This window comes from Typopeltis vanoorti, chromosome 4, assembly GCF_054136105.1.
Source record: "Typopeltis vanoorti isolate ZY-2024b chromosome 4, IOZ_Tvanoo_1.0, whole genome shotgun sequence".
NCBI classification, from domain to species: domain Eukaryota; kingdom Metazoa; phylum Arthropoda; class Arachnida; order Uropygi; family Thelyphonidae; genus Typopeltis; species Typopeltis vanoorti.
In genome coordinates this window covers 131,208,906-131,222,700 of record NC_143552.1, presented here as the reverse complement: position 1 = coordinate 131,222,700, position 13,795 = coordinate 131,208,906, and the positions used below count along the sequence as shown (strand labels likewise).

General features: G+C 34.0%; 1 protein-coding gene across 1 annotated transcript; it reads right to left on the bottom strand.

Moving 5' to 3' along the window:
- Window positions 1-8,567: 8,567 nt before the first annotated feature.
- LOC150107676 (adult-specific rigid cuticular protein 11.9-like) lies at window positions 8,568-11,477 on the bottom strand. The gene is made up of 2 exons (XM_090391461.1): window positions 11,452-11,477; window positions 8,568-9,047 (listed from the first exon to the last, which is right to left on the bottom strand). Exons 1-2 carry the CDS (start codon window positions 11,458-11,460, stop codon window positions 8,613-8,615), a joined length of 444 nt encoding a protein of 147 aa, XP_090247587.1. The 5' UTR covers window positions 11,461-11,477; the 3' UTR covers window positions 8,568-8,612.
- Window positions 11,478-13,795: the final 2,318 nt, after the last annotated feature.

Below are 13,795 nucleotides of genomic sequence, written 5' to 3'. Positions count from 1 at the left end.
AAATTAGTTGAAAGAAATCTGAATCCAGAACTCTAGAAAGCAAATGTTGTTAGAACTTGCTCTAGCGTTAGAAAGCAAATTTCGAACCACTTTTAAGAAGCAGAAGATAGGAAATAATAATTTTTTTTTAAATTTACAATGGCGAAGGTTTATTATTCTCATCACAAATTATTTCCAAATATATAACGAGTAGCGTGGGTGGGCTAATGATTAGATCATTCGATAATTTTTTTTTTTTTAATTTACAATGGCAAAGTTTATTATTCTCATCACAAATTATTTACGAATATATAACTGAAGTATTACTATCACATTTTCGGTTTCCTACAAATATTCATTACAGAGTGTTAAGTAAATAATGTTAGATAAATACTACTACTGGGATGTAATGTCTCAACTGCATCCTCGAAGCTTTGTAATTAGCTTATCTGAGGATGACACTGGTTATATATATATATATATATATATATATATATATATATCTGAGATTTTCTGTAGGTGCCGTTTCAGGAAGACCGTTTATGACAAGATCTTCTTTATGTTGTTGCTGATTTAAACGTTCGTATTGTAGTTTTAGAGACTGATGTTCTTGGCGGAGTTCGGATGTCTCTTTCATCAAATTGTGTTGCCTGTCAGTTAGTGCGTTCATTTTAATGTCTTTTACCATTTTCAACACTTCTATCAAAACTACCATTTCAAAACTGCTAAGTTATTATGTTTGACCAAATCTTCATATTCGCTAGATTTCTTTGTTATTTGTTCGTTCTGTTTATCAAAGAGTTCTTTCACAAGATCTACTAAGCTGGCTTTTATGGTCTCTAGACCTTTTCCTATTAGTATATTTAAAGAGTTAAAATTATAGGACTCACCTGCATTTTTTTGTCTGTTCCGTTTGTCGTCTGATTTTGCCCCCGGTATAATCGGCTGCGTCGTAGGTGGCTGCTTTAGGCGCGTTTCTTTGTTCTTCCTACAGAGTACGCACTTCCATTCCTCGCGTGTTACATCGGATTTATATTTATGTTGCCCGGTTGTTTCTGAAAAGCCCGCACATTTTAAGTGTAGAATCCTACTGCATTTCGTATATTATTTCCGTCGGACGATAAATCCTCCAGGCATTTGATACACTTCATGACTCACCTTTCTTTCCCTGGGCAGTTATGGCGGGATTGTAAAGATGGCGACGTCCTTTGTTCTTCGCTCGTTGTTGACCATGGTCCTCTCTGTTCACTTTTCAACAGTTGAAAATTTGGTTTCTTCTTAACCGATCTCGTTGAATTTTATATCACTGTCTTCGGCGTGATAAGTAGGGTTACTTGGGAACACTTTCAACTTAAAACAGGAGTTGGAACGACTTTAAAACAATAAAAAACTAGGGCAGCGATAGCATCGTGCGCCGGTTCGTATGCCTACGAATAATAATAATAATAATAATAATAATAATAATAATAATAATTTATCAGGCCTTTGCGTCAATCCCGATTAGATATCACAGAAATATCACGAGAAAGGTGCACACTTAAGTTTCTAACTTTCTCACAGCATTTATTCAAATAGGAATAATGTAAATTACAGGATAAATAATTTTTAGAATGGAAAATTAAAGCCGTAGGATTTAAACCAGCTCATTTCGAAAGAGATTGTTACATTTGACTTACCAACAAAGTGATTAAGGTTCCTAGTTGGTGTATTAGACATGTCGATGTTTTTCTCAAAAGAAAACTTGAGGATGATCTGTTTCTTCCCACTAAATTTATTGACATATTTAGCTATTGTTTTAACAATCTAAGATTTATATTTAATTGCTTTTCTGCCAATTACGCATATTTAGATTTTTCAAATGTCTTGTTCTTCTCAAGAGATACGAATGAATTTTGATACATCGAGGCGAACATAGTTTCCCTTCTTGACTTTGTTTTCCATAAAAATATATTTCATTTCATCTTGTTGTTGTTGTTATTATTATTATTATTATTATTATTATTATTATTATTATTACGAATAATGTTCCCAAATTAATGACTCCATTATTTTAAAAAAGATAATTTGATGTCTCGGCTTTATTTCCATGCAGTATTCTCAATAAATCTTTTTTTCTCTCTCTTTCGGTACATTTCTTCATTCCTTCCCAAGTTTATCAAAGTTGTATTAAAACCCTTTGGGTTGTTTTCGGAACAATTTTACTCACCTCTACTTTGGCTTGTTCGTCATTCTTAAAACGCATCCCCTTGAGGTGTATTCAGTTCAAAACTTCAACTCCGACAGAGCCAAATTCGTTTTGCATAGACAGTATAGTCCACAACTTCAAATCTCTTTTATAGTGTTACGACTTGGTTGAGTCTTGCTAATTCATCAATTTCAGTGCCTAATTAGTCAATTTGCATTGAATAACTACTCAGATTTCTTCTTGTGGAACCATCGAGAAAACATCAGTTGCGTTTCTGCAGCTCATCCCCCCCCCCCCATAGTATGAACTGAAGAAACGCATGCACTACCATCAGACATCAGCAAGGAACCTCTGTGTGCATGTGGTAGTCAATGATGAGATGTCTCAAAAGGCCTCGGCTATCAATGGAGGTTATTCTGAAACACCTGCAGTGATGCGCATTTTTTTTTTTTTCCATTCTTTCTTTTGCCACTTTCCCAGGGATTTGTGCTTATTTCTTGATATTTTGGCTTCTCATTGTCGGCGTTTATCTTATACAAATGGGTGTATCTCGGAAATGCGAAGTTTCCAGTTCCCATGGTCATTGGAATCATTTTTGGTTTACAGGTGTAGAATACGCCTTTAAAACTTATTACAGAGGGTACGGAACCATTCTGTATATTTAATGAATATAAAAAGCTAATCCGTCCCTTGTACTAAATACAGAAGAGGAGAAGATAAATTAGCTAACGTTATCTTTAAAATTATGAAATATCTCAAGTATAGAGTATACCTGCAATAAGAATGCAGACCAGTAATGCGGATTATTTTTCCACTGATTAAACACCTGGGATATCTCACCTTTTGAGAAATCAGTCAGCTTTGCTGTTGTCAAAATCGTGGCGCTAGCCAGACGGGCACCCACAATAAGCCCTTCATTGAATTCCGAAAAATCCTTTGTTTTTCCCGTTATGATTAACACTGTTGACAATTACTGACCAGACCAGCAGCATTCTTTAATAGTTGTCTAGAACAAGCGGTGAAGCACATGACCAAGTATTTTAGATATACGCGTATCGCATAAAGATGTCTAATTCAGTGGCAATCTGAAAATTATAAATAACATTATTCTGTAATATGGATAACAATGGACATCGCAAAAAAAAAAAATGACATGGAACCGTACATGCATGAAATGAAGAAAAACCCGAGTACAGTTTGAGAGTGAAAGATAGAACTGCAGAGTTTGATGATGTCCAAAGAGAACCATGGATAATTCGTATGGGGGGGGCATTAATGAATATCTTAGTTTCTTAATAGAATCTCTCGGCAGAATGTATCACAGAATCTGGAATGACTGATAAAACACACACACACACACACACACACACACACACACACACACACACACACACACACACACACACACACACACACACACACACACACACACACACACACACACACACACACAAAATCGAATTTAACCAAAGAAACTAAAGACGTACCAAAAAAGAGTGATACATATATAGTGATGTCTACTTTCTGCACATTTTATTACAATTTTCTAAAAATAAGAATACAAGGGATCCAGAATTGAAGGAAATGTATCAATAATATAACAATCAGATTCTATTGCTATAACATGAGATAAAAAAGAATAAATATAAATAATAATAAATCCTATGATGCTTTTTATTTTATTTTATTTTTTAAAGAGAAGGCTTAGTTCTTTAAATCTTAACTGTCTTCATTAAATATACATTGGCAACTGGTCTCAACACTTTGACTATGATTAACAGCTGAGCTCAAGGCTATAAACGAATTAAAACTTTCGGGTTCTAAATCATAACAGTATACAGTATATTATGTATGGAACAGTATCAACTCTATAGTATTTTCTTTCAGCTTCGGAGTTAAAAATGCAAGTTTCAGGGAGGAAGTTCGAGTTTTTTTTTAACCCCAACACGCTACTTGTTTGTGCAAAAGATCAATTGGAAACTCTCTCCCCCCCCCCAAAAAAAAAGGCCTAAAAAGCTCTGGTCAGCGACTAGAATAGAGTCTATAATGGTGTTTCTTCCGCTCCCAGGTGCCATGGAGGAAAACATAATTTCTATGATTACATTGAACTTCATTTGCCGAACATATCGTGGGGAAATTGGTTTTAACGCAAGGAAAAAAAAGAAACAAAAGAAAGAAACATTTCAAATAAACCAGAGAACGGGTTCATGAATTAAAATATTACGATACTTCACTGAATGACATCTTGAAGTATATCAATACGAAACACAAGATAGCCGGAGATAACTATGGTAAAACAAAAATATATGAAAACCACGCACTTGTAAAAGAGCTGAAAATCGAGCTATACTAATATAATTCGATAATAATATTAACCGAGTTGAAAGTTAGATCATGAATAATAATGATAAAAAAAAAGAATTCTACAATTCCAGGCAAAGTGTCTAAGGTGGATTAAAGGCACAAAAATAGACAGAATAATTGAAAAAGAACTGAATTTCAAAATTAAGATCTTGAAAACTCAAAGAAAGACAGCTTAGATGGTTGAAATTAGGAGATCGAAAAATCTATTATTATATGCAATTCTGAATGCGAAATGCATGTAGGGAAAGATTGAGCAGGAGGTAACACTTGTAACAATACAGCATACGAGTAGGAATGACATTAGCAAACAATATTTGAGTTTGCAAAATAGGAGCACGCACAAAAATATATTTCGTAAGTCCTAGGAATACGAGACACTGCCCTAAACCGGTTCAAAAATTACTTCAATGTTAGATCACAAATTGTAAAAATAAACAACAGCTATTGCATCTCCAAAACGGTAGGCTGTGGTGTACCACGAGGATCTGTCTTGGGATCAATTTTATTTAGTATTTATAGCAAAGACTTCTGCAATCTTGAACTAAACAGTAAAATAAACGCTTTTGCAGATGACGCCATCCTAATTTTCTCTACGGACACAGCCGAACAGATGCAAACAATAGCGAATGCTGATTTTTTAAAAGTAACAATTAAACACACACACACACACACACACACACACACACACACACACACACACACACAATGAGTCGTGTAGACGTGTTTCATAAGGACTATACGTTTCTCTTATCCTGCATTTAAATTACGCCTCGAGTGTTGTTTTCTAACCGGTGATTACGTATTAAGTGCCAGTTGAAGAGAGTGAGCGAGAGGAAGAGAAAGAGAAAAAATAACTGAAGTGCAATTAAATGCACGGCTCGAATCACAAAACAAGCTGTTGGCTTCTAATAATAACGATGTCGAGGCAGCAATTTAACTGATGTGTCAATCGTCATTGCCAACAGCTTACTTCCCAAACACGTGTTTCAAGTGGTAGTTAGTTTCCTTGGAGTAGAGATTTCAAAATTGTTTCAGTTCCAAAAATGCATTTTTACGCTTCATTACGTCTTGCTAAACTTTGTGTGTGATAAGAGGAAACGTCAACTAGTTGGCTGGATGTCAAACATTTCGCGATTATTCGTTTTCCATTCGATTTTTCACTCGTTTTCATAAATTAGACGCAAACATTTCATTTCCCTCATGCGGATTTTATTTAGTAATCTTCTGTTTTGGTTTACAATATCATGATCTTTATTTTGTAATTGTTTCGGTCCAACCTAATCCGCAACCTCTTTTTTAGATCATCACATCTCACCCAGCAAAGCAACCTTTTTTTCTATCACTTTTTCAATACTCCAAGTTCCCAAAGTCAACATAAACACAGGAAGGGCATAAGCAAGTTAACAGTCGCATTCTACTATTTATGTCAAGTTTTCTTTTATTATTTATTTCCTATAAAGAGCCATTTTGGCTATTTGTACGAAATAAATCTTTTTTTTCCCAAGATGTATAAATCAGTCTACTTATTCCCTTAAAAGTTATGTCGTAAATTTTATTCATCTCATTATTATTAATTTTGTTTTCTGCGTATTTATTTTTAGACCAGATTTATCACAAATTTTTTAATTAATTTCTAGTTCCAACTTATCTGTTAGTTTCTGAAATATATCACTCAAATCACTCAGAATATATATATATATATATATATATATATATATATATATATATATATATATATATATATATATATATATATATATATATATATATATATATATATATATATATATACTGTATATTATATATATACTGCATATTATATATATATATATATATATATATAATATACAGTAATGATGTTAAACCTCAGCATGATGTGTGAAAGACTAGTCGTTGTATAAAAATATACTCGTATTTACCTATGTTTCATGGAAAATGTGCCCATCACATAAAGCTTATTGGATCTTCAAAAATATTGGACTGTAGTCAAAATATTTAAGATGAATAAAAATCAAAGTTTAATATCGTATCTTTGTGCCTTTTCGCCGAGTTCTGGGTAGACTTGAGGGTACAGTTGTTGTTCTATAATGCTAGATAGCAAGAACAAAAGACTGTAATACTCGTAGGTTCGACGTGGTACAAGAGGAACTTTCTTTAGGCAATTTTTCAGACTGTTTTCGAGTTAGTTGGCATCTCTGACACAGGAGAATAGGTTTCCTCCTCCCCCTCTCTTTATAAAGGTTTTTAACTCCGCATCTAAAAACAAATCGCCCATAGAACTCATGCTCTTCAAACAACAATAATTTAAGGTTTACGATCAGTGATCAGTGGATCGAGATAGTTGCCTGCCTATTCTAGTCCGGATTATTTAAAAATCATCGATAGCCATAATAGCATTGAAGAAACTGGCTGCCGACCGATTTCCAAAAGTTTGTTAGGGCTAAATGAGCTCTGCCTGCTTTGCTGAACAAAAAGGGGTTAACGATGTTTTCTTCTAAATTTGAACCTGGTACTTAATGTTTCTTTGTCTTTTAGTCCCCTCTTTCACCTTTTACGGCGTCGAGGTGGGTATTGTTGCAACCGTAAGAATACCTACGAGGATAAGGTGGTTAATAAAATTAGCCTATGTCTGTAGATGCGTGTGTTCACGAGACCGGTTTGCCTGTTCTAGGGGACAAAAAAAAAACCTAGTTTCCGGATGAAGAAACACTCTACCACCGTAGGAGACCGGCTAACTCACCTTTAATCGAAAGAGACCAGATATAAAGGTTCCTCACGTCATGGACGGGAATCGAAACCAGGTCTTTCCGATTGAGCTACGGAAGAGCTTGTTTTTAGTACTTTTCTTATTTCTTCAGTTAGCATTGAACGATCATCTATTTCTTTTCATTACAGCAATACCTTACATAGTACGGTTTTCAACAGCGATTGTTTCGCTATAGTCCGGTTTATAATTTTGAACAATTAAAAAATAATGAATGGTAATATGGTATTGTATTGTATTACTGACATTCTAACCCTACTAGAAAGGTATCGCAGTTTTTTAGCATACCGCATCTGTATTGAAGCATGCTTTAGTATTATTTCAGATTTTGATGCAGCAAAATCGTGGTCGCTCTACATTTTTTTTATTAATTACAAACGAGTATCCTTTTATAGGCACTCATGAGGGGAAAAAGAAATGCAACGAAGCTTGTGAATCTAACAAACGTCAATCGTTAACACTAGAACGAAAACTTGAAGGTATAGAGTTCTGAAGAAGGAGGAACATCGTATGCTAAAAGAGCACGTGACAAAGGAATAACCACATCATTTTACATGACAAAAGTGGTCGTTAAATATAATGAAGCATACATTATGCCATTCGATGTTTCAAAGACATGCATGCAGAGAAATTAATAATAATAATAACAATAATAATAATAATAATAATAATAATAATAATAAACTGTGCAAACTAGATTGTTTAAATACAGTTTTTTTTTAAAAAAAAAACTCGTGTTCAGTTATTAACAATAAAAATCTTTCTATTTTTTTCGTTGTAATTTTTCTGTGCACATTAATTTGCATTTTCGGCGAGCTTGCAGTAAAGATGATTCGGTTTCTCTATGCTAATGACATCTCTAAAAGTAGAAAATCATTGCAGTTTTCAGAGATTTAATTTTCTTTTTTCGTTGCCATGGAACAAATGCATAAGTACATGCATTAAAGTCAACTTACGTATCATACATGTATTTATGTCAGCATCAAGAAGTAGATGAAAATCTACTTCTTGATGCTTTTTTTTATTAATTAAAATATTTTTTTATTAATTAAAACTTATAATCCGGAAAAAAGCAGTGTAAATTTTTTCTTAAAGGTTCTTCTAAAAAATTTTTTTTTAAATTAATGAATCATCAAAGTCAATTTCCAGGGAGAGTGTAGCGATTCATATTAAACTGAATAATTAATTTTCAACACATTGAAAAATTATTGTCCTACGATCTCGATAGCTGAGTAATGATTACAGATAGAATGGAAATAAAAAGAAAAACAAAAATTAAAATTGTCTTAAAGTTTATTAATACATCAAATTAAATGGGATTTAATAAGCAACTCGATAGGCGAATGCTCCAAGAGGGTGGTGAGCCTGGTACACATTAGGGACTGGAATTCCAGAATAGAAGGGGTGGACGAATGGTGCAGTGTATGTGAAGGGATGGGCATATGGTAAAACGGGTTCTGGAACCTTGGGAGCTAGGGCTGCAATAGCTGCTGCATCTTCAGCAGTCTTCTTGTCTACGCTAATGTCGCCTTCGGGTTTGAATCCACCGTCGTCAGCCTTGTAACGGATTTCACGGAGGTGTCCGTTTGGATCGATGTAGCTGAATTTTCCTACCACGGCACCTCCAGCACCACTCTCCTCCCGGATATGTGCCCCAGCATCTTCAGTGTTGTATTTGAATTTGTAGTCTTTACCGCTGAGGTCCATGGCCATGTCGGCGACACAGGCCACGAACAGCAGAGGAACGAAAAGTACCTGGAATAAAAACAAATTTCGTTAGTTAATGAGAACAAAAAATATTGGGGAACTTTATTGAAACCAATTATTTGGCATATTATAATTAGATAAAGAAATAGTGAAGTTGAGTGAAACTAAAAGTGCATATATTTCAAACAGCTTATCGAAAAGGACACCATTTGGTGCGTGCGTTATAGCTTTCTGTAAGATTTGTCGCTTAATGTTTATGTAGTTGCCCAAACGCTAAATATCTTTTATGGGAATTGAATCACCATCGGAATGATGAAAAAAATCAGAAGGGTATCACGGCATTTCGTACAACTGCTTTTGGTGATTTAAACTGGTGCAGATGGGGTCTCAATCTGCGAACCACCCATCCAGCCCATAAAATGTTTCGTACATCACATGATTAGCTTGCTTCAATTATCAGTATATACAGGATTTTGCTACAATCTCATACGAATGTATAGGTGAATAGATGAATTCACCTATCACATTCATCTAGAAATTGAGTAGATCAATTTGTAGATGAATAAACTGGACTCAAAGGGTGCCATTACTAGAATTTAAGTAACACTAAAATTCTAGTCTTGGTAACCCTCAATTAATATATATATATATATATTAATTCGAGGGATGCCATGCCGAAATTAATATTAATATAATAAATAAATCAGAAGTAAGCAGCTATACATAATAAATATCATATAACCAATTTCTGATGAATAATAAACATGTTCGAAATTTTTGAAATTTGTAAACTTAGAAATCCTTTTAAATGCATAACGTACTTTAAATAATTCTGCGGGGGGGGATTAAATAAAATATTATCCAAAATATAACACATTTTGTTGTGTTTCGTGAATTTTCTGTAACCGTGGAATCTGTGCAGGAAGGATTTTTATTTTTATTTTTAATACAGGCCATAAATAAAACAGATTCGGAACACTGATATAAGCTTTAAATATTATATCGGCGGTAGGAGGTCTTCCATTTATCGACGACCAATGAATAATAATTCTCAGGAAGTTAATGCCTGCTGGCTTGCGCATTCATAAATGAACAATCATCATTGTTGAATGTTTCATATGGAAGTTGGCAGGTGCATCGCCGATGATGTATACACGAGTAGTGGCCAACCAAATTATAAGCATACTGTAGATAAAATAATAGAAACTTGGTCGCTTAAGATTATATGATTAAAGACACCTTTATCTCTGTGATTTCTGCTCTTCCCAGAAATGAAATATTCATCCATTTAATCCATAATATTCGTTGAATCAACCATGTTTAGTCCTATTGCAGGGAATGCCATTTGGGATATTTCGAAAGGTAGCTTCCAATCTTTTTTTTTCAAACTCATATTATTGCAATCGAAAATTAAGTGAATGCTGACGCGAAATGAATTAAAAGATGACCCCCTCCCCCTTTTGTCCTGGACACATGACGGCCTTCCAAATAACACGGACTAATTTGTACTGCGAGAAACTGTGAACAATATGTAAATATTTGGTGATTAGCATTGAATTAGGATGAGTGGCTGTTGCACGGGGGGGGGGGGTCCCTCACTCCACACAATATATGAGTATGTTGTTTAATGTCCAAATATCACGCAGTAAATCAAAATTAATTACTTTTGTGTCCAGTTTTACAGCTTTCAAATAATACACGTTATTATTATTATTATTATTATTATTATTATTATTATTATTATTATTATTATTATTATTATTGTTACATGTCATCTCCATGGAGTCAAAAGTCATAGCATAGCGATAAACCGCTCTACACGGAACAACAACAACACTAAACGATTCTTCACACTGTATAAACCACTGTTTGCACTACTACACTGCTCTATACATTTTTTTTTTTCCTATTAATGGTGCGCTGTCTGATCCATTTGCGTGCTCTGCAGGAAGAAAATTCCGATACTTTCGTATGAAATTGGCTAATTCGTTTTCATTTTAAAAATGCCCATATTGAGATTTTTAGAAACATGACGAGAATATATTTTATTTTCAGTAGAAGGACGCATACCCAATCGTTCTTTCAACTGCCCCGCGGAAGTGCAGTTGGTGAAGGTAGGTTAATAATGCTTAACAAATAATTCATCTCTAAAAAGAAAGAAAAATTGCTCGGAAACTGAAGAATGTGTCCGATTGTTTCGTTTTCTATTTGTTTGTAACTGTAGATTGGGTCGCGAATAGTATGTCCAAGTCTGATCGCATGGTGCATTTTCAGATTTATTGTTTCCCATATTCAATAAAAAAAAAACATTTCAGAAACTTTTCGAATCTGCTTACTCGGTTAATTTCTATTTGCTACACTGGATTGCTATACTAATATCTTAGTCTAGAAAAAAAAAAAATCTCAAACTTCAGAAAACTCAAAAGTAAGGAAAAAAAAACTTCGTACTTACGAACTTCATGGTGAGAAAGCAACTAGATGAACTCAGACAGCTCGAGGATGAAGCATTCAATTGGAGACTATTTATAGGTGAACGAGATTCACAACTCGATCATCCCGACTCACGTCATTACCTATCAGATGTCCAAAGGCGTGGTACTTGGCAAGGTCGAAGCTCCCGACCTTGCCCTTTTATTGTATCCATCGGTGATTCAGACCTTGAAATCTGTATCTTGTCTTATAAGAGGGTGCTCCATTTCGGATTCATTTTGAGAATTTAGGTCATCGGTGTAATCTCAGGACACCTCTGAACGAAATATTGAATTAGATACAGATGGAAGTAAATTATATTGACAGTCCAAGGATAACTAAGAAATATACGCCTGCACAGAAATTTTTAAGACAGGAATTCAACAGATTTAGTTTCGATGCGTTCTGAGAATATATTTTTTTTTTTCTTTTTAAATTTTAGATGTGTTCTTTAATTCCTATAGAGTGGATATTCTCTTTCTTTCCCAGCATGACTTCTAAATATGATATATTTTAGAAACGTTAATTATAACCGTTACTCTTGTATTATTACAACTAATGAGGAATAATAATCAGTCGGTCGCTTTTAATCTTCAATAACATTGAGTTTTGGATTCAGACTTTTTAATCAACAGAAAGCCTTACAGAACATACTCATCGTAATTTAGAATTGATGTCCGAGCTGTGTGTTTTTTTTTTTATTTAATACCTGTGAAGAGTTCTTATAATAATGAACAAGAACTGATTTGAATTTTTAATAATTTGAATTTTTCTTTTTTGTTTGCGAATACCTTTTTTTCACTCCCCCCCCCAAAAGGTTAGCATGCGACAAAACATATGAAAAAATCCTATGATCAGTTAAATGTCTGTTTTCGCAGTCTCGTTTTTTTTTTTTTTTTTTTGTCGCATAACTCCGTGTGAAACTTTAGAAATGACCAGAACATAATAGCGAAATTATGTAAAAGATATGCGCATAAGTCGACCATCAGGTAGCGAACAATTTTTACTTTCATTTGTGATTCAGAAGTCAAGGCCTTTTAGAGTTTCTTCTGAAAAAATAAATGATTATGGAAAGAGGGGAATGGGAGAATCAAGAAATTTCATTTTAAATACGCATACAAAAGACACTCACATCATAATGCTTCACCATACAGATAATTATTTATGACTTCGTTCCTTGTCAGCATAAAGAAGATGGTGCATATTTGGAACAACTCTCCACAGACATTTCACTCTGCTATTGTTCCTCAAAAAATAAAGTCTCATTTTCGGCGATGTTCATCAGTGGAAAACATTAAGTGTGTGTGTGTGGGGGGGGGTACTATAGATTTGATTTAATGGAGTATAGAAAGGCCAAGCATCCAAAATTATTTGGCAATCATAATATGAAAATGTTCACAATTTTCCTCTGAGTATCAAAATATAATATTTTGGCAGAACTCATTATCTGTAAAAAAAAACAAAAAAAAACAGCTAAGGTTATCCAATTACTTTGTGAACTGATATGACCTTCATTGATCAACGCTCTGCAAGCCATATTGCGTTTTCAAAGTACTGGAACTTTTAAGAAACTACAGATTTATTTATAACACTCATCGGATGTTAAAGTAGTGCATGCTTTGAAATGCAAGTACACAATACTCTGAAAATGTTACGCTGGGAAGAACTCATCGAGTTCAAACACAGACAGGAAGGGTTTGGTTGTTTTGATTTACAGGCAGCTTAGACCATGAAACTACCCGATTGAAATGTTCGAAGAATTTCGGAAATTTTCTACTTACCAGATTATTATTCTGTGAAAAGCCATATAATTTGTACTGAAAACCAACTAACGCCTTGCACGCACGCACACACAAAGCTAAACTTGCATTCATATTTCTAGAGGCATTAACATCCAACCATCCATTTTATAGGCTGCTGTAACTAACTGAAATCCCTTACGGTGCTCTGTTCTGCGGATGATAGGTACTGTGTGTTGCCTTTCGGTCTTGTACATTTGTGTATGTGACACCTGTTGCAGTACAATGGCGAAAAAAACTGCATTCTAGACGAGCGATGAATCTCGTAACTTTGACTATTTCTTTAAGATAGAAGTTCACATCAGCCATCTAGCTGACTTAATCAATAATTAGATAACTTCAAATATATATAAAAAAATAGAACTTAGAAGTAGCTAAAAATGTCCAGATGGGTGATAGTAATGCACGTTTTAAAAATTATGAATAGGAAACAAAAAATCTAATTTCCTCCCAAGAATTCATGTTTTTTGTTTATTTTTTTTATTTCATTATCTAGAATCCATTCGTTAATTCATTGGACGGGCTTAT